We start from the raw sequence: 21,624 nt of genomic DNA, 5'->3' as shown, positions 1-21,624 counted from the left end.
TTTGAAAATTTAAAAACAGAATTAAGTTAAAAAAGCTACTAAAATGTTTCATTTAGGGCCTGGAGAGATGGCTCAGTGGTTGAGATCACTGTCTGTTCTTCCAGAGGACCAAAGTTTGATTCCCAGTACCTACATGGTGACTCACAACCATTTGTAACTCCAGTCCCAGGGAATCTGACACTCTCTTAAAAAAAGAAAGAAAAGAAAAGGTTTCATTTAGAAGAACATTCATGCACTCAAAAAATATTTATTGAGACCTCAATCTGCCAGGCACTCTTCAAGGCACTGGACTAGCAAGGTCAGATTTGGGCTTCTTCTGTTGTGAGACACACACTGGCCTGAATTCAGCACTCTCCAGCCCCTGACTTCCAGAACCAGTGTCCTACACACCTACCACTTGGAAACAGATCTCTTTGTTATCATGTAGACAAGAGGTGGAGGGTTGGTAGCTTCTAAGATGTGTGGCACTCTGTGATATAAACCAGATATATATTTTCATGTATGAGCAGACAGAGATCACACTAACAAACTTAAGTGAGAGCAAGCAGGCTACATCACAAGATACATAACACCCCATGGTGTAGACAGAAAAAACCATGGGAGCAATCCTGACTGGATACTGAATTATGAAGTTGAAGCCCTGCAACAATGAGACATGTCTGCTCCTGGCAGCACCAATCTACTTCAGAGAAGATGGGCATCCAAGAAACTCCATATGGAGTTTATTTTCTTTGTGTATTATTTTCTTAGCCACTGAGCAAGAAACTGCCCTTGTCTCTACTGCTGACAGTATGCTGTCCAAACTAGACAAGCAGGACAGAACAGAAAGTGACTACTGAACTTTGCCAAGGCAAGGTTAGGCAGTCCTTCAAATATTCTGCTTCACAGAAAAGTCTGTCAGATATTCTAGGCCTGTATGCCAAAGATGGATGCCCCAACATTGCAAAGGAACCTTGAATAACTGTCCAGGCAGCCAGCTATTTCTATCACTTCTTATTTTTGGACGTTGTTTGACCTACACTTCCTGTTTACTCAGGTAATATTATATCCTTCTCAGATCTCTGATGGAGTTGAATACTAGATAGTTATCTGGTTTTCCTTGTTACCAGACTCAGGAAAGAAACTCACAAAAGAGGTGTAAAGTGTATAAGGTTGAGAGACACAAAAAGATAGTTTTGGGTTGGTAATGCAAGTTAGGATTGAAAGTGAATTAGGTAGGGGTTGGGGATTTAGCTCAGTGGTAGAGCGCTTGCCTAGCAAGCGCAAGGCCCTGGGTTCAATCCTCTGCTCCAAAAAATAAAAAAAGAAAGAAAGAAAGTGAATTAGGTACAACAATTTGGACTCACCAAGACAGAATAGATAATGGAGTATTTTCTATGAATTTACCATATGCTAATGGACTAGACACTGCTAATGTAATTATTGCCTGTATATATTTGTATATAGTTATTGTACTTAATTGTATGTAGTTTTTCTATGTTAGTTAAAACCTTCACTTTTGTTTGGACAAAAAGGGGGAAATGAATTATATTTTGTTTGTGTTCTGACAAATAAAGCTTGCCTGGAGATCAGAGGGTGGAGTTACCTACTAGTTAATCATAGAGGCCAGGCAGTGGTGGCACACATCTTTAATCCCAGCACTTGGGAGGAGGAAGCAGGAAGATTAGGAGTTCAAGGCTACCCTGGGCTACATGAGATTGACCCAGTCTAAAAGAGAAACAGAGCCCGGTAGTGGCGCATGCCTTTAATTCCAGCACTTGAGAGCCTTCACAGGAGGTGGAGACAGGAATATAAGGTGGGCGGAGACAGGATCTCGGCTCCATTCAGTCTGAGGAGTTGTAGAGACAGGATCCCACCCCACCCCTCATTCGGTCTGAGGATTCATAGATTTGTAGAGGCAAGAAGTTTCTAGTGGCTGCTGCTCTCCTTCTCTGATCTTGCAGCTTTCGCCCTCAATATCTGACTCCTGACTCCGGGGGTTTTGATTGTTAAGACTACTTAGGATCGAGGTTCAAAGCCCAATGTCTGGAGGAAGAGATTATGAAATTTATCATCACCACATCCCTCCACACAACTCAAGGGAGAGAACGGCAGGACTGTGCACCTAGTACACACCAGACCAGCTAAGACCTCACAAACCACCATGTGGGAGCCACATCCTCAGTTGGCAGATGTTCAAATCTAGGCTCAGAGAGTTTCAACTTTCCCTAACCCACATGGGACACATGTGCCATGGGCCGGGTTTGCAGCTTAGGCTTCACAGGCTAGCATATCCCCAAATGACCAACATTAATTGGCGATCAAAGGCAGGATGAGTCCACGGTGATTCTGACAGTGCGTTGCCCAAGCTGCACCTGGAAGCCTCCCTGCCACCTTGGGCTCTGCACGCACACATGTATCGTGCACTACGCCACGCCGCCGTGCCTAGTCACCTGGACACTGATCGGCTACTACCGCATGGTGCAAACCGCAGGTTTTCTGTACAAAGCTCTCTGCTCTTCATGGCCTAATCACAGAAACAAAGACTGCTCACGGTTCTCGCCGCCGTTCCTCCATGTGTCAGGTAGTCTTCTTTGTTTATTGTGTTGTATTAGAATGTTGGGTTTTTAAAGACTGGCACCCGAGGTGGCTGGAGAGATGGCTCAGTGGTCGAGAGCACCGGCTGGTCTTCTAGAAGACCCGAGTTTGATTCCCAGCACCCACATCAGGTGCCTCACATCTATCTGTAACTTCAGCTCCACAAAATCTGACACCTTTGGCCTCCGTGAGCACCTGCACTCACATGAGCAGACACACAATCTATACACATAATTAAAAAGAATAAAAATACATCTTTAAAAAAAAGAGACTAGCCGGGCGGTGGTGGTGCAGGCCTTTAATCCCAGCACTTGGGGTCGGGGGGAGGCAAAGGCAGGTGGATCTCTGTGAGTTTGAGGCCAGCCTGGGCTACAGAGTGAGTTCCAGGAAAGGCCAAAAACTACACAGAGAAACCCTGTCTCGAAAAACAAAAACAAAAACAAACAAACAAAAAAATAGACTGGTGTCTGGGTTGCTAACTTGAGTTTCAAACACACACACACACACACACACACACACACACACACACACACACACATACACAAAAGTGTTAAATGGATCTTGGCTTGGGATTAAGACAGAATTTCCAATTTCTGAAATGGCCCTAAACATAATTCTGCCATTTTGTACTATGTATTTATATAATGCAGCATTCTTAGCATCAATGTTCATAAAACCAAAGCTCAGTGAATTGTGAAAAACACTGAAGACACTCTAGGACTTACAGTCTCAAACATTCAGCCTAGAGTCAATCCTTTATACAAAAATAAACAAGTTCATCCATCTCATTAGTATGCAAATTTGCTTTTGCTTTTAATGAGTGGTAAAATGATATGCATACCAAGTCATCACTTTAAAATCAACTTCTTTATGATTTCTTACCAGCAAATGCTTGACTATTTTATACAATTTGATAGTGGGTGGTCATGGAACAATGTCAGGCAAAAGAAAGTCACAAGTGGAAACCTTAAGAAGCCCTGGTCTAGGGAAAGAGGGCCAGCGCTATGCCAAGGGCTAGATGGGACTAAAATGGAAGTAGGGGAAACATCTGCTATGCGATCCTCTGAGACTTCATTGAGACCCAGAAGCTCTCACAATACAAGGGCTATGGCAAAGTCCGGGGACAGAGCTCTTACCTGAAGCCTCCCAGGCCATGGGACAAGATGATCAAGGGGTATCCAGATTCCTTTGTCTTAAAGGGGCCATTCCAGCTAACAGGCAAGCGACAAGATCCTGGCAGAGACACAGGCTGTAGCATCTCTGGCTGCCCTGAACTGTGATCCCAAGGGCAGCCTGGGTACAGGCAGGGGTGGGCATTTGGGGTCCTCCCCTCTCCAGAACCACCAGGAAAAAAATCTCCAAAAAGGCAGTATTGAAGAAATCTGGGGCAGATATGTGAGGTGCCAAGGCCATGGGGAACACATGGGATGGGGACTTGGAGTGGGGGAGGGAGAACAGCCCCAGAGGGCAAGCTGCAGGATTATGGGTGCTCCTTGAGAACCAAGAATGTTCAATATTGCTGCTGGGGTGGTGGTGGAGCATATGGCTAGCGGGATGTGGTTCAGTGATAAGTGGTGCTGTGATGGGGTGCAGTGATAGGATGCTGGTCCTGGTTTGATCCCCAGTACTGAAAAGGGGGCAGTGATCTATTGAGTGGGTGAGAATGCATGCTGGATTTAGGAATCACAGCCGTGTCCCCATCTCATGTCCAAACACTGCACTATCTGGCACCACAGCTCTCCAAAGGCTGGCAGGCGAGCAGGGTAAGTGACTTGTCTAAGTCCCAGTAAATTACAAAGCCTGGATTTGAAGTGATGACCCAAATCCTCACACATTCAATTCTTTCCCATCTCTCCACACCAAGGACTGGACTGTACAAGTTAAAAATCACTGTGTCTGCCTGGGTTTCATAAACAGGCCACTGGGAAGACACCGGGGCCAGGCCAGGCCATACTTACCCATACCCAGGTTGAACAGCGACCCTACCCAGCGCTTGTTATACTGCAGGTAGTCAGCCAGGCCCAAGCAGTACTCATAGCGGGGAATCCACAGAGGCTGCTCGCACGTCTCGGATGCTTGGCAGGGGTAGAAGAGTCGGAAGAGGCTACCCTGGGGAAAAGCAGAGTGCAGCTGCTGGGCCAAGAAGCCCAGGCATTGTGAGTCAGCAGGAGTCCAGGCACCGGCCAGGCTGGTCACAGAGAAGGGAATCAAAGGCTTCCTCAAATCCAGAAACAACTTTGTTGTTAGCATATAGAACACATAGCTTATGTTCTTCCGGTCATCAAGCTGCATTTTGAATTACATCCTGGAACAGCACCACACCAGAACATGGAGAGTTCGTGGGCCCAGGCTTGGTGTGGACAGGAGAACTGGGTTTGCTCTTAGGTTGAACAGGGTGGCAGAGGTGGCTCACCCAAGCCTCTCTTCCAGGCTGCCTCTCAGGAGGCAGCAGAATGCTTGGTCACAAGGGAGCAGGAAAGGGGTTACTCCTCTCTCACAGGACAGAGGTGAGTCCAACCATTAGGAACAAAAAGCTAAGAACATGCTGGGCCATGGTGGCACATGCCTGGGGTCCTGGAGATGGGAGGATTGGGGGCTCATTTATGGTTATCCTTGGCTACCTTTGTAGTTAGAGGCCAGCCTGAGCTACATGAGAAACCTGTCTCAAAAAAATGTTTAAAAAGGAGGAGGAAGTAACAGAGAAAAAGAAAAGCCTAGAAACTGTAAGAAGGTGGGAACATATGGCAGCAGGAGATGAAGACAATACCCTCCCACCCAAGGCACAGCAGTCAGGACAGGGTACGTGGCCCCCTGTGCTCCCTCCCACTCGCCTATACCAGGATGAGAGCAAAAACCTTTCTGGGAGCAGATGCCCAAACTCAAGACAGGCTGCCTCTGAAGCCAGGCACCTCCTCCTTGCTGGTGAAAGAACTGAGTTTCTCTGTCAATTGGAAAGTTTCTAATATTTTGAAAGAGGAATTTTTTTTAAAAAGGCAGGCAGACAGGCCTAAGAGCTGATGACCAAATCCAGCCCAGCTCCCCAGAACATTTGGACCTATAATAGCAAAGTCCCCACATGGGCAGAAGTTGTGGAGTAGCGCAGGGGCGGAGCTTGGGACACCTACCTCAAGACTCTGACCCTCCATCACATCTGTGCAGCCGACATGGTGGGGTCCCGAGATGGGTGGAAAGCACATGGACTGGCCGGTCCCCATTTCATCACCAGCGGGACTATAGCTTGGGTGTCCTGACCTTGCAGGCTGGAAGGAGAACACAGAATAGCCTCTTGCTGGTCTCTTTTCTGCTTGTTGCTTCTCTAGGTCATGTGCCAACCCTGCCCACTTCCTGACATCCTTATCACCCCGGCCTTCCTGCCAGCTACTCAATAAACCACATGCAGCATTTATGCTTGCTATTTGCCAACGTTTACAGGCAGGCTTTTTGGTTGTTTTTGTGGTGGTGGGATCGAACCCAGGGCCTTGCACGTGCTAACAAGTGCTCCATTCCCAGCCCTAGGGACCTTATTCTTCATTTTCTTTGGTGAGGTGAGGAGCTGGTAGTGATGAGCTAATGCTTAGTTCCCAGAGTGCTTGCCTGGCATCCAAGAAGCCCTGAGTTCAATTCCTAGCCCTGTATAACACAGTTACGATAAACACCTGTAACCCCAGCATTGGGAAGGTGGTGGCTGGCTGGGGCGGGGGGTGGGGGGGTGGGTGGGAGGGTGGGTTTGGAGCTCAGGGCATCATTCAGCTACATGTAAGTTCAAGAGACCCTGCCTCAGGATTAACACACGCTGACACTGCACCTACTGTGTGTCCACCCAGCAGTAACTGCTGTAGTGAGCACAACCCAGACATTGTCTGTTCTGAGCTCCCACTGGAATCTAGCCACTTACAGACACTGATTCATCTAACGCTCTGAGAAAGGAGGTATCCCGATAATCCATTTAAAGCAACAAAATTTAGATTCCTATTCCTTACAGCCCAAACCAACTACACGGGCAGGGCCCTAGGCCTATGTGGTTTGTTTTGACATTATTCTGATTCCTCCTCTGGAAGGATGCGTGTGCAGGTCAGAGCATGCCTGGGCAAGAAGAGCCCTTAGGGGTGCCACTGCAATCTCCCCTGGCCCCACCTCTGTACACACATGCACATTACTGAGTAAGTCAAGCTCCTGAGAGACTCTGTGAGCTGCTCAAGGTCACAGGACAATTGTTACTACGCACAGACCTCCTGACTGTCAATCTTCTGGTCCAGAAGAAAACCTCAAAGAACCCCAAAGAGTCATTCATTAAGTAATGTTGGAGGTGATGATTTTCCTTCCACTATTCATTTTTCCCTTTTGTTTTTCCAATGCACACTTGAAGATATCCATAATTACAAAAAGGAGGCAGAGGAGGAGCTAAGCTCTGTGGCGGGCGGTGAAAGAGAAGGAGTCTCCGAAGGTGAGGGCACCCGCTGGCGATCTAAGGCTGCAGCTGCAGGACACATGTGGATCACATGACGGTGAAGCAGCTGCAGATCCTATCATGTGGGAGAGAGAGAAAATGCCACTGGAGTTCTGAGGAGAGAGAGTGTCCCTGGAGCGTGGGAGCACGGAGCCAGTGAAGGCTGGGAAAAGAAGAAAGTGTTAGGAAAGGGCCTGTGAGCCATGGGGGCAGCCAGTGCCGGCTTCGATGGGACGCATGTGGAGGCCAACCTCACTCACATGTGGGGTCTCACGTGCTTCCCTGCCACCCTGTTGTTTGAAGCAGGGTCTCTTGTTAGCTCGAATCTGACCACACAGCCTTCCCGGATCTACCTGGGAATCACCATCACTGAGATTACAGCATACCATCAATCAGGCTTTGTTTTTGTTTTTTATTACATTTATTTATTTAATGTGTGGAAATGCATGTGTGACAGCATGCTTGTGGGTGTCAGAGGACAACCTGAGGGAGTCGCTTCTCTCCTAACTCGAGGGTCCCAGAGATCAAACTCAGTCATGTTTAGCAGCAAGTGTCTCTATCCACCTCACTGGCCTCTGGCTTCTTTTTTAATGATGGAGTCTCTCTCTGTAGCCCAGGTCATCCTGGAACTTGCTATGTACACAGACTAGCCTTGAACTCAGAGATCCACTGCCTCTGTCTCCTGAGTGCAAGTGTTAAAGCCATGTGCTACCACACCCAGCCTTTCCACACCACCCAGCCTTTTTTTTTTTTTTTTAATGTGAGCTCTAAGGATCTGAACTCAGGTCCTCATATCTGTGACATGGCGCATTATAGCATATAAGCAGCCCCCCATGAAAGACCCAAGCCTGAGACCCAGCTCCTCTGCCATCTAGCTTGGGGACCTTAACCTGCTCTCTCTAAGCCTCATTCTGCATCTGCATAAGGGGATTTGTAACAGTCTTGTAGTTGCTATGGAGATAAATGAAACCATGTAATTAAAACACCTTTCATAGAACCCGGCACAAGCAAGATTCATTATACCTGTATTCTTTGATTGCAAGAAAAGCAGAAACAATAGTTTGGCAACCTTGTAGATTTGGGAACCAGGGACAAGGGAGAGGCAAAGATGGGGTGGGGTTGAGGGCTGTATGGCCAGGATTTTGTGGAAAGGGGTTTTTGTCTCATCTGAGATCGGTCCTTAGGTAAGGCATCAGGAAAGCATATTTAAAAGGAGTCGTGGGGGTGGGGGTGGCTTCTGAGAGGGGCCATCGGCTAAATCCTGCTCGGAAATCAATAAAACCCAAGGAAGACAACTAACCAGACCGAGGCTAACCTGAAAGAGCCTGAGCGCCCCGTGGACTGATGCCCAAGGTCAAGACGAGGCAACAGCCAATCTCATTAAAATTACAACAAAGAGACACCCAGCCTTATTTCTCATACATGGCATGGAACTTTTTTCCAGGGGAGCTGCTCAGGTGGGTTCCATTGCTCACCTTAGCTACGCAATTCATAACAGTGCCTGTCTGGAGCCTCTCCGTCATTTAGACCCACTGAGACGTCCCAGTCCGCTGGGACAAGTTCCTAGACTCTGGCCTTCCCTCCTCTCCACTCTGAGCAGGCCCCTCCCTCACCGGGACTCCCTGCTCAGGCTGCAAGGTGCGGTGTCTAGGCTGACAGTCTGAGCTTCAGTGATCTGCTTCCCACAGTCGTCCATGTGACATCTACGCCAGAGGTTCTGAACCCACTACCCAATCTCCTTGCAGTCTTTGCAGAAAAATCAACGTCTTTTTTTTTTTTTTTTTGAGGGCCTAAGGCCCTTTCAAATACCAGGCAAGCACTTTACAAGCTACACTCCCAACTCCAAGTTAATGTTTTTAAGTTTCTGGTCAGCAGGATTTGAGGATCTCTGGGGGCAGGAGCTGCGGAGGGTGAGGGGTGTTCTTTCATTCAGACACGCAGGGTCACATGCATGCAACAAACACTGAATGTACCCTATGGACTTCACTATCATCTCACTGGGCAAATTGCCCCGGCCACTCAAAAACACCTGGGTTAATGTAGGCAAGATGGCTCAGCAGGCAAAGGAGCTTGCCTCTATCTAAGCCTGATGTCCTGTGTTCAGTTCCCAGATTCACATTGTGAAAGGAGAGGAGATCCACCCCAGGACCCACCATGTCCTCTGACCTCCACACACTCACCACAGTACACAGGTACCCAGTCACACATGAATAAATAAGTGTTAAAAAAGATTACTTTCGACCAGGCGGTGGTGGCACACACCTTTAATCCCAGCACTCAGGAGACAGAGACAGGTGGATCTCTGTGAGTTCAAGGCTAGCCTGGTCTACAGAGAAAGTTCCAGGACAGCCAGGACTACACAGAGAAACCCTGTCTCAAGAAAAAAAAAAAGTCATGCTTTCTATCTGTAGGACACTATCTATCATGCGTTCCACAGGTATCGAGAACTCATTGTGTCTTCTTTTGGCTTTAAAATCTTTCAGTTCTTCTCCTCTGCTGTTCTGAGACAGAGTCTCTCTGGGTAGCCCAAACTGGCCCCAAATTAAAGATTTCCCTGTTCACCTCCCAAGTGCTAGGACAATAGGTTGAGTACCACTATATCCAGCTTAATTAAGTTTCTGTTAGTTTGTTTGCTTGTTTGTTTTTTTGTTTTGGTTTGATTTGGTTTTTTGAGACAGGGTGTCTCTGTGTAGTTTTGATGACTGTCCTGGATCTCACTCTGTAGACCAGGCTGGCCTTGAACTCACAAGAGATCTGCCTGGCTCTGCTTCCCAAGTGCTAGGACTAAAGGTATGCACCACTGCAGCCTGGCCTTAATTAGTTTTTAATCTGTCATGTTTATCAAAAAAAGTTCTATGCTGTAGAGGAAAAAGACAAGTTATGATGTCTTTGAATTCCATCTCTGCTACTTACCAGCTAGATGAGATCTATCTCCGTGTGTGTGTGTGTGTGTGTGTGTGTGTGTGTGTGTGTGTACATATATACTTTAATACATATAAAACATTTATTTATTTATTGGAGGGGTGAGCAATCTAGCCAGCCACAGCTGTGAAACCTTCAACAAATGCCTTAAACTCTAAACCTGTCATCTACAGCTACTCACAAGGTCAAAGATTACATGTGTAAAGTGTCTGGCATATTGAAGACACTCTGACTTCATGAGGCAGCTATAACTAATTATTCTAACCATATGACTGCTCCAAGTTTAGCGTTTTTATATGTGAAAATAGGGACGCTTCACAGGTGAGGTTCTAAGGAGAAAATTAATACTGACTAAGGCCTGGTACATTGTAATTACTCCTAAAACGCCAGCAACTGATCAGCAATGCTGTGGCTCTCTTTCAAAATACCCAGCTGAGGTCTTCCATTTTTCCTGGCATAGAGTCCTTTGGCAAAATGAATCTTTCTCTCCCAGGCTTCTCATGCTTGCGACACACCTATCAAAGTCCACTACAGAGGCCCAGAAGAGCCCAAAGGGAAAGGGCCGGACTTGCACTGCAGCGCTGTCCCGCTGGGGCCCGGCTTCTAGCGAGCAGCACCGTCTCTCTGCCAGCCCTGTGAACTTTTCATCACGGGCTATTTCAGGCCAGAGTCCAAGATAAGCGCCCCTCTTGGGCCTCCTTTCAGACAAAGCTCTCTGGAGGCTAGGGGTTCGGGGACTGTCTGATCTTTGGTCTCTGGAGGAAGTGAAGAAACAACCTGGTCTTAGATGAAGACATCAAGAGCTCGAGGGACCGGATTGAGCAACGAGGCGGCAAAACCAGAAAGGTTGCCCATAAGAATGTTCTAGGGCACCAACAAAAGGGGGTCTGTGTGCTTGTGGGGACTTCCACACACGGTAATATAGGAGAAGAGAGTCCCAGACAGCCTGCGCGATTTGCCCAAGGTCGCAGGGAGCGAGGCAGGGTTCTTCGCTGCACTTCCAAGTTCACAACCCTGGGAGGAAGGGTTTGGCAGTCTTTCTTCCACCAGCGAGACAAACAGGACAGAGAAAGTGGAGCGCAGCGTGGAGGACGCAAAGTAGCCGGGACTCAGGGACGTGAGGCTGGGGGTGAGGGTCAAGACGGGACTCTCGGGGCGTGGGGGTGACCCTCCGTGTGACCCTGGGAGGGCTTAGGGGCGGGTGGATTCTGACGGGATTAGTCTGAATAGGAAACGGAGACAGTGAAGAGCAAACATTAGCGTGCAGATTCTGACACTGAAAGACAAGAAAGCCCACGCTGGAATAGAAAAAGGTCTTTCGACAGCTCAGCTGAAAACCGGAGCTTTCGCCAATCAAACTTACCCAGTCGCGCTGATCACTCAGAAGCAATCTCAGAAGGATTGCTCGACGGAAACCCGACACCGCCCAGGAGCCCGTGGCTCTGTGGGAGTAGTAGTTCCTTTCATATAACATGCGAGCTTAAACCTATGTGCTGCCTCTAGTTGTTAAACTACAACTCCCGAGGCGCAACGCGAGAGATGCCGCCTTGATATCCCAGGACTACAATTCCCAGAGTTCCTGACTACACTCATGGTGGAGTGAAACCAGCCAAGGCCAGGGATCGGTGAGATTGCGCCCCCTGGTGGTCTGAGGAGCAGCAGCCGAGGTGACACGTCTCAGGCGGAGGGTTATAGCACTGAAAAGTAACCCTCCGCCTCACTGGTACTCACATAGTTCCCAGGCGAGCTTGGAAATAGACCTGGCTTCATTTTCTTCTCTGGAAGGTGTGGGTTTTCCGTTCCTGTAGACGTTGTTTCCTGTAAAATTATGAGACTGATGGTTCAAGCTGAGGGCACATCTCTTGCCGTCTGTCGCCCCTGTTGACACCTGGGATTTTCCATTGTTCTCAGGGGACTCTCTCAAGTGGAGAACAGGGAGGAGCCGGAGAGACGCTGAGGTCCACATCTCAACCTTCCTTCCTGTATTCGCCTCCATTTGAGTGCCCCGTGCTGGGTTTTTTGAACACACATAGATGAACAAGATACTGTCCCGAGGTCAACAGAATTCACTCTGCAGCAGAATTCAGACAGGGATGGGAGAGCCACAGCGAGAGTGGGAGCCTTGGAAAGCACCTGCCCACACTGGAGGAAAGGGACCGTGTCTCAAGATGCTCAAAGGAAGAGGACAGGAGATGAGACAGGTCGAGTTCAGTCTTACGGAGCCACAGGATGTGAGGGCTGGAAGGCAAAGTCCATAAATGTCAACAAAAACTGGATCATCCATGACGCTCAAAACCCGTGGGTTTTGGGGTACATGTCTGTAACCCCAGTGTTTAGGACACAGAGGCCAGGCCTAGACCATAAAGAGAGACTGTCAAGATCCCACCACACACACAACTAAAAATATTCAACAGTTCTTTACAACCTACTGAACGAGGTCCGGTTTCTTAGCCTGGCGCTTAAGCACTCTCTGAACCCACCCGTGTGCTGTTCATTCCTGCTCTTGACAGGAGTCCCCGCCCTCTGACCGGAGTCCCCGCCCTCTGACCGGAGTCCCCGCCCTCTGGCCAGAGTCCCCGCCCTCTAGGAGTCCCCGCCCTCTGGCCAGAGTCCCCGCCCTCTGGCCAGAGTCCCCGCCCTCTGACCAGAGTCCCCGCCCTCTGGCAGGAGTCCCCGCCCTCTGACAGGAGTCCCCGCCCTCTGACAGGAGTCCCCGCCCTCTGACAGGAGTCCCCGCCCTCTAGGCGTCCCCGCCCTCTGACCAGAGTCCCCGCCCTCTGACCAGAGTCCCCGCCCTCTGACAGGAGTCCCCGCCCTCTGACAGGAGTCCCCGCCCTCTGACAGGAGTCCCCGCCCTCTAGGCGTCCCCGCCCTCTGACCAGAGTCCCCGCCCTCTGACCAGAGTCCCCGCCCTCTGGCAGGAGTCCCCGCCCTCTAGGAGTCCCCGCCCTCTGGCCAGAGTCCCCGCCCTCTGACCAGAGTCCCCGCCCTCTGACAGGAGTCCCCGCCCTCTAGGCGTCCCCGCCCTCTGACCAGAGTCCCCGCCCTCTGACAGGAGTCCCCGCCCTCTAGGCGTCCCCGCCCTCTGACCAGAGTCCCCGCCCTCTGACAGGAGTCCCGCCCTCTAGGAGTCTCCGCCCTCTGACAGGAGTCCCCGCCCTCTAGGAGTCCCGCCCTCTGACAGGAGTCCCCGCCCTCTAGGCGTCCCCGCCCTCTGACCAGAGTCCCCGCCCTCTGACAGGAGTCCCGCCCTCTAGGAGTCTCCGCCCTCTGACAGGAGTCCCCGCCCTCTGACCGGAGTCCCCGCCCTCTGACAGGAGTCCCCGCCCTCTGACAGGAGTCCCCGCCCTCTGACAGGAGTCCCCGCCCTCTAGGAGTCCCCGCCCTCTGACAGGAGTCCCCGCCCTCTAGGAGTCCCGCCCTCTGACCGGAGTCCCAATGGACCTCTGCGCTTCTTAGTCGATGGAACATTTACAGACATCTTGCTGGGGGGTCTTTACCTTCACTTTATGGCATCAACCAGGATTAAGGTCTTTTTTGTTTGTTTGTTTTGTTTTTTCCAGCAGGGTTTCTCTGTGTGGCCCTGGCTGTCCTGGAACTCACTCTGTAGACCAGGCTAGTCTTGAACTCAGAGATCTGCCTGCCTCTGCACCAACAAACTCTTGGAGGTCAATGGTCCTACATCTGTGATGTGCGTGTCCCATTGAGTCACCAGTGTCTGGAATCCTGCTTCAGGTTTCTCCAGGCTCATTTCTCCTCCTGAAACCTATCACCACCACCATGATAAAGCCATCAGAAGAGAGATACCAGCAATATATTAAACTGCAGATTTAATTAAAGCTGTGGTTGTTGGTGGAAGACACAGAACATAAAAATTTTAGTGTATACTGGAGAAGGCTCTCTTGGCTAATTAATGCAGCTGTGCAGCTGGCCCAGAACACTCATGACAACACAGAGTCTCCCGGTCATGAGAGGAGGGACTGTATTTTCATCATTGACTCCCCAGCCAGACATGCTGACCTTCAATACTGTAGAATTTCAAGTCAGCTACCATGCCAGCCTTTCCCTTGTGTCTAAGCCAGGTTGAAGGAGATTTGGTCAGTAACATAAAAAGCTGCTCTTTCAGCTGGGCGGTGGTGGCCACACGCCTGTAATCCCAGCACTAGGGAGGTAGAGGCAGGAGGATCAAGGAGTTCAAGGCCAGCCTGGTCTACAGAGCTAGTCCAGGACAGGCTCCAAAGCTACAGAGAAACCCTGTCTCGAAAAACCACGAGAAAAAAAAAAAAAAAAAAGCTGCTCTTTGTCCAGTAAGAAAAAAGGCAAGCATTTGCCCACTATGTATTTTGTGATCAGAGATGTCACCGTTTAGTATGCCTAATAGAGTCTGCTCTCTGCTTCCTGGATAAGCTGAGATCTTTGCTTCATTTTGGTGTCTATGGTCTTGTCGGTGCTGATCATTCACACCAGATTTAGCTGGTATTTAGATGAACAGCTTTGGATTCCCTGTTCCTCCTCCCTGCTGAAGTAGGACGCTACCTTCTAAGATCAAGAAATTAGTATGTAATCAACAGCATTAATTTTGTTGATTTTTTTTTGACAGGGGGGTTTACCATGTAGCCCAGGCTTGTATTCCTCTTTCCTCCACCTCCCAGGGGCACATGATACTACCCGCCTAAATACTCCGATTTTTAAAAACACTTTGAAAGATTTACTTTTACCTTATGAGTGTTTTCAGTGCATGTGTGTGTGTGTGTGAACTTCATGTATACATGTGCATATATCTGGTGCTTATGGAGGCCAGAATAGAGTGCCAGGTCCCCTAGAACTGAAATTAAAGATGGTTGTATGCTGTGGATATCGCTCTGTATAAATAAAATGCTGATTGGCCAGTAGCCAGGCAGGAAGTATAGGTGGGACAAAGAGAGAGGAGAATTCTGGGAAGTGGAAGGCTAAGGCACACATGCAGGCAGAACATTGTATACATAATACATAAATAAATAAAATAATAATAAAAAAGGGGGGCTGGAGAGATGATTCAGTGGTTGAGAGCACTGGTTGCTCTTCCAGGGGACCCAGGTTCAATTCCCAGCACCCACATGGCAGTTCACAACTGTCTATAACTGCAGTTCCAGGGGATCTGACATCCTCATACAGATATAGATGCAGGCAAAACCCCAATGTATGTTAAATAAATAAATAAATCTTAAAAAAAAAAAAAAAAAACAATTGTGCCACCAGCTGGGGACTAGGCTTTGTTGGACACATAGCCTGTTTTAGGTGGAGGGAACAGGCATGTCATACCCAAACCATAATAATCATCTTCACTCCATCCCTGTACCCTCTACCTGTCCATCATCAGGAAGGACCATGTTTGTGCCCAGTGCTCGGCATTCCTCAGCTCACCCAGTTGGCATAATAGATTTAAAAGGTTAGTTATACCATCTCCAGTCATACCAGCTCCACTTTGAAGGCAGGAAGCAGGAGGAGATGGAGGCTATGGGGCTTGTCATGGTCTTCTACTCCATGACTGGCAGAGCCAGGATCGAAACTCCCATCTACCTCTTCTGATGTGACATCTTGACTCCGGGCTACAGAAAGAACTGGAAGTGGAATCTCTAGGGTGCCCATATTCTTTCTCTCTCAGGCCTGACTCCAGGCCTGGATGGGATTTCCTGATCACCAGAGCCCTGGCTGGGAGTGGCAGGAACCACAGTGCCCAGGAGAAGAACAGACAGAGGCCTTTTATGGAGCAGAGGGAAGCTAGGCAGGGCATTCTGCGTTTTACTTTCTGGTTCCTTCCAGGCCTTTGAGAGTTTCCTTGGCCTCAGCAACATCCCGCTTCCCAGAATCTCTCACCAGATATGTTTGGTGAGACAAAGCCAGTTCAGAGATGCCGGAGGCCAAGGCGGGGGCCCAGTCCCCACTCCCTGTCTTCTCTTTCTGGCTCCCAGCCCTGTTATCACAGACTCCATCAAAAGCCTGGCAGAGGCTTGCCTTCCTGCCAGGAGCAAGGCTGCCTGGAGGTACGAAACTCTCCTGTGTTTAGGGGGGTGGGGGGATGCCAAACAGGTTGGGAGTAGAGAGGTTACCAACCAAGCTACTAGCCCCTGTTCACCCTTCTGGGGCCTCTCCCAGCCCTGACACAACAGCCTTGAACACTTCCCATCTACAGACCAGTGTCCCTCCAGACCCGCTCCTCTTCCGTGGGCCACGGGACTGCCAGGCCCTGGCAGGCACACACCTGGCCACCTCTCTGTTTTCTTACAGTTTCAGTACCCTCTCTCAAGTCCACCACAGATGTCTTTCCTGGACCTCCTCCCCTGCTGCTGCCCCCCATTTTGCGCCTCTGTGTTCCCCTACTGGGACCACCCCCCATGTCACTGCACCCCCATGTCCCCGTGTGAGCCAAAACAAAGCCCTCCTTCCATAGTCTCTTTAGTCTGCCATTTTGTCACAGGGATGAGAAGAACAACCTACAACAGTCTCGTTGGTAGCCCAGGCTAACTTTGAATACATAGCAATCCACCTTGGCTCAGCAGCCTGCCTGCAGATCATAGGCATGTATCATCATACCCAGCTTGTGTGGGTTTTAGTCTAACTCTGATGGAAGCTGCTGGGGATTGGCTTACAAATATTGGCTACAGAGGCTGCTGGGGAGATGGTTCAGTGGATATCATGCCTGTTGCACAAGTATGTAAATACTGGCTGGGAGTGGCAGCTCACCTGCAATTCCAGGAGGAGACCGAGGAACCCAGAGCAAGCTGGATAGCCAGACTAGCCACACAGGTGAGCTCTGGGTTTGATTGAGAGGCCTGGCCTCAGTGAACGAAGTGCAGAGTGATTGAGGAAGACGTCCGATGTCAGCCTTGGGTCCTCTCATACATGCAGACACAGGAGTGCCCACACACATGTGACTATGCTTATACCCACGTATACACGAAAGATATAAATGTTGGCTGCACTATTGCTTAAACATCACAAAGGCCATGGATCATGGCATCTTCCATTAAAGGACCTTTTTCTTACAGATCTTAAGACGGGGGGGGGGGGGGGGGGAGTGGACATCATGTCCTGGGAGGGCACCCAGGGATCTGCCTGAAGGAACAGTCAGGAGGCAGGATTCTCTAGTGTGATCTCCTTGGGAACAGGAGGGAGGTGTGGCAGGCAGGGAAGGCATGGCCTATTTGTAGCATTTTAGCATGCAGGGGGGGAGTGGGGGGGGGCGGTGAGGGAGGTGTTGGGGCTGTCCCTAGTTGGTAGCTGGTCCTGGTGGTTAAGCAGAACAGTGGCCTTGTAAGTGAGCCAACTGAGGAGGTGGTGGGGTGGCCTCTGAGCCTTTGAAAAGTCTTTGCCACTCCAGGGCCAGTTTCTTACCCTCCCTTAACAAAGAGCCTTGGTAAGGATCCCGGCAAAGCTGGGGTCAGGGCTGCTGAGGAGAGAAGGGAGGGAAACAGGCCAATGCCATGATCTTGCTGCCAAGTGGTGGCTGCTGAACTTGGGTAGGGTGGGGAGATGAGAGCTAGGCTTCAGGGTTTGTCTAGAAGTGCCGTTGGAGGCACTTTATGAGCAGCCACAGAGGTTGTCGCGTACCTCAAAGGAGGCCCATCCTGTTCTTAGTCTGGAATTCACGTGTGTGTTTCTTCCCCTAGCCCAGACCCTGTTGTGTACGGCACTGCCCCATAGTCACACTTCTGATGGTGGTGACTTGGTAAAGAAGGCTTTGAGGAAAGGATACCTCCAGGATTCATGGCAGACAGAAAGGGTTCAAATATAATACCCGGTCCATAGCAGGGGCTCTATAAACAGGGGCTGCCGCATCCACTAAGAAAGGAGAAAGTTTGGCAGAGCTGATGCTCTGGCTACCAGCTCTATTCCCCACTAGCTAGGCAACCCGAAGAGGCAATCTTACTTCTCCTCATCTGGAAGCCCAGATAGAAGGCCTGGTAGTCATGAGAATTAATGAGCCTGCGTCTGACTGGGACCAACCCTTGCACGGTCTCCGTCAGTTATAACAGCAACAAGCTCGACTACAACGCAGCCAGGCTGCAGAGAGGAGACTCAGGGAGAAAGGGGGCTGAGGCCCCTCTGTCTCCTCCTCAGCGCCCACCTCTGGACCTGCTTCTTCCCCCATCCCCCACCCCAGCCCTCTGCAGGCGCCCACAGAAAGCCATCCCTGGGGAGGGAGAAAAGGAGAAATAAATTGTCTTGCCTCTGCTTTGGAAGGCAGCCGGTTAAGCACCTGGGTTTGAAGCACCCCGCTTGCCGGGTAACAGCATGGCTCTGCTGATTAGTCCCTAGGTGATCAGGGCTGACATGGCAATGTCTGGGTGTGGGCTGAGAAGGTCCACGAATTCCCTTGAGGGAGTCCCAGCTTCAGAAGTCCCCGGAGAGTCTATTTCAGGGGAACATTCAGGAGAGTAACTTCAGGCTCAAGCTTTGAAATTCACTTGGATGGATTTCACTTGGTTGAATACTTCCTTGGTTTGGCCACTCCTGCCATTTCAAAGAACTCTGTCCCGTGGGAATGGCCGGACCTCAAAATTCAGCCTGCAGCCTGAGGCATGATGCTGGCTTGTGTAGGATGCCTGCTCACTTCCATGGCTTTTGGCTTTAATTGTTATTAATTAAACTATTAATACAACTATGCTCCACCACATGAAGCTGGAGCTTTCTCTGACTAATAGAAGCTCATCCTACAGGAGGCAGAGACCTACATAGGGATTCGGAGAAGCCAAGACCTTGGACAGTGTCCAGGTTTGGCTACTCAGAAGGTAGCCTTGAGTGAAATAAAATTAGTAGCAGTAGTAGTAGTTTTGTTGTTTTGAGACAGGGTCTCATGTAGACCAGGCTGGCCCCAAACTACCTGAACTGAGAGGATGGCGAATTTGAGGATGAACACCCACTGTTTCTGCCTCCCAAGCTCTGGGATTACAGATACTCGCCATGATGCCTGGTTTATCTACTGCTGGGGATAGAACTCAGGACTTTGGGTATGGTAGGCAAGCACTCCACCAACTGAGCTACCCCCTTCCCTAATTGACCTCCAACTGCCAATCCTCCTGCCTCCACCTCAGTGATAGAGTGTGACCTGAGCATTATAAGAAGAAATAAACCCTTTCCTCCCCAAGTTGGTTGCTTTGGGTCGTGGTCTATCACAGCCTAGAAAGGCAACTGGGAAATCCCGATTGCAGTTCCTGGTCTGCTCCGATGGCTGGCTGGGTGTCCTTGAGCGAGTTCATCAGTGTGAGCTGACATCTTAGTTTGCTTTTGGTTGTTGTGATGAACACCAGGACCAAAATCAACCTGGGGAGGAAAGGGTTGATGTCATCTTATTAGCTGATAGTCCATCACTCAAGAAAGTCATGGCGGGCATTCAAGGGAAAAACCTGGAGCTAGGAACTGAATCAGAGGCCAAGGAGGAAGGCTGCTTCCTGGCTTGTTCTTCAGTGTCCTCAGCTGGTTTTGTTTTATTTTTATTTATTTGGGGTGGGAGGAGAGGTGGAGTTTCGAGACAGGGTTTCTCTGTGTAGTTTTTGGTGCCTGTCCTGGATCTCGCTCTGTAAACCAGGCTGGCTTTGAACTCACAGAGATCTCCCTGGCTCTGCCTCCAATTGCTGGGATTAAAGGCGTGCGCCCCCACTGCCCGGCTATTTAGTTTTTTAAACAGCTCAGGACTACACCATTCACTAACTAAGAAAATGCCCCCTCAGACTTACCTACAGCCTAGACATATAGAGATGATGGGTTTGGTCTCTGTCTGTTTGGTTTTTGGCTTCTCAAGACACAGTCTCACTGTGTAGCCATGGCTGTCCTGGAACTAGCTTGGTAGACCAGTCTGGCTTCGAACTCACTGAGATCTACCTCCTCTGCCTACTGAGTGCTGGGATTAAAGGTGTTCACCACCACCTGGCTAGAGATGCTTTTTCAAATGAGGTCCCCTCTTCACAGAATACTCTATCAGTGGTTCAAAATCACCAATTTTGTGGGTTGGATGACCTTTCACAGGGGTCACATATCAGTTATCCTGCGTATCAGATATTTAAATTATGGTTAATAACAGTAGAAAAATTTTACAGTTATGAAGTAGCAAACAAAAATAATGATATGGTTGGGGGTCACCACAGCACGAGGAACTGTATTAAAGGGTCACAGCATTAGGAAGGTTGAGGACACCTGCTCTAGCTTGTATCAGATGGGGGGTAGGGGACCTGACCTGCACTGCTAGAGATGGAACCCTTGTCCTTTGGCAGAGGAGGCAAGGGCTCTATCACGGAGCCACACTCCTACCCCAGGGATGCTCTTTGTGTTTGCGGCCTGTTGCCTGCTCCATATCTCACCCCCCTTTGGGAAGCAGCTATTTTGAGCATTCCCATTATGCAGATGAGAAAACAGAAGCACAGAGAGACAGGTGATGGTCACTTGCTCAGGAAGGCAGAGTTTGTTTGGGACACTTGGGCCATACTGTCAACCACAGTATCCATTCACGTTTGGGGCCTTCCTCTCAGAAGGATATAGCCAGTCCTTCTGAAGGTTGCAGACCCAGCCTGAGAAGAAAAGGAGGAAGGAAGAGAATCCTTCAGACCAAACTCCACGGAGGTGGCCTTAGCTCCCATTCTCTGTGCCCTGGTGCCTCAGGCAGGAAGCAATGCCTGGCCCCAGGCTGGAAGGTGGAACCATCTTGGCTGTGAGGTAAACACCACTGTGCTTAGAGGTCCAGGAGCACTGGCTAGTTCTCAAGATAACAGAAAAAAGCAACCTCCTCCCCACTGAACCGGGGCCTTGCACCCACCTCACTGTGCCCTCACCCCCGTGCCCTGGCCACTGTCTGCTCCTTAGGATGATGACCTCCACCCCACAGAGCAGAATCCAGCTGCAGGACATGGGTCTCCACTGGCTTTGATGAGTATTAAAGATCCCTACAGATGCCCCGGGAGCCCTTGGCACAGCCCAGAAGTCTGTTTTCAGGATGAGCTCAGGACAATCCCTCTTCTCTGCCTCCACCCAAGCCTGCAAGCAAGCTTGGGAATTGGTTTAGACAAGCCCAGACCCAGCTGGCCTGAGAACCTCCCCTGCAGGAATGAAGGTGAAGAGGGTGTGTGTCTGTGTGTCTGTGTGTTGCAATGCAAGGGGAACATACTTCCAGCATGAGCCCAGGGATGGAGGTAGGGCAGCAGTCAGAGCATGACAGGGTGTCCCCCGCTGTGTGACTGAATTCTTCCTGGGGATAGGGAGCCCCAAACAGACCAAAGTACAGATACCACCAAAGTCCAACTTGATGAACCAATGAGCTTTATGAAGGTTACGTACAGGAATATGGGTGAGGGATTACTCAGAGCAGAAATGACTCAAAGTGTACCTGACAGCTCACAGAAGCTGGGAATCCCAGCACGCTGCTCTACCCACAGGCAGCTCGACAGGTTACAGGTTGAAGAGTGTCCCCTAGGTAGCTGGTCTGGTCTCAGAGCTGTCTTTTCAGGTTGACTTACCTGAGAGTGACTCTCAGCTATTTTTAGCTACTCTGGGAGCGGTCAGTTTCAGGGGCTTCCTGGACGTAGTTTGAGTTGTGTTCCTGCTTAAGGAGATTCCCCTCACCATGGAATGTTTCAATCTCAGAGGAAACCGTTACAGGATCTGGGGGAGTCCTCTAGCCTGCTGGCCTTGGTCACCGTCTTTCTCCA

General features: G+C 49.8%; 1 protein-coding gene across 3 annotated transcripts in view; it reads right to left on the bottom strand.

Annotated features, from left to right (window-relative positions):
* Pafah2 (platelet activating factor acetylhydrolase 2) overlaps window positions 1–18,367 on the bottom strand; it is a 36,330-nt gene extending 17,963 nt beyond the window's left edge. For 2 of the 3 annotated variants that reach the window (XM_036177704.1, XM_036177702.1), the window contains exons 1-5: window positions 18,186–18,367; window positions 11,310–12,184; window positions 5,703–5,837; window positions 4,536–4,686; window positions 3,714–3,810 (exon numbers count right to left, since the gene is read on the bottom strand). In XM_036177704.1, coding sequence (XP_036033597.1) covers window positions 3,714–3,810; window positions 4,536–4,686; window positions 5,703–5,837; window positions 11,310–11,420 — 494 coding nt within the window. In that variant the 5' untranslated portion in view covers window positions 11,421–12,184; window positions 18,186–18,367. Of the gene's footprint in view, window positions 1–3,713; window positions 3,811–4,535; window positions 4,687–5,702; window positions 5,838–11,309; window positions 12,185–16,669; window positions 16,708–18,185 lie in introns of those variants that run through there. The other variant, XM_036177703.1, reaches the window with a different exon arrangement.
* Between the last annotated feature and the right edge of the window lie 3,257 nt (window positions 18,368–21,624).

This window comes from Onychomys torridus, chromosome 2 (assembly GCF_903995425.1).
Source record: "Onychomys torridus chromosome 2, mOncTor1.1, whole genome shotgun sequence".
In the NCBI taxonomy this organism is placed as follows: domain Eukaryota; kingdom Metazoa; phylum Chordata; class Mammalia; order Rodentia; family Cricetidae; genus Onychomys; species Onychomys torridus.
The sequence above is the reverse complement of the archived record's forward strand: the minus strand, read 5'-3'. Positions and strand labels throughout refer to the sequence as shown.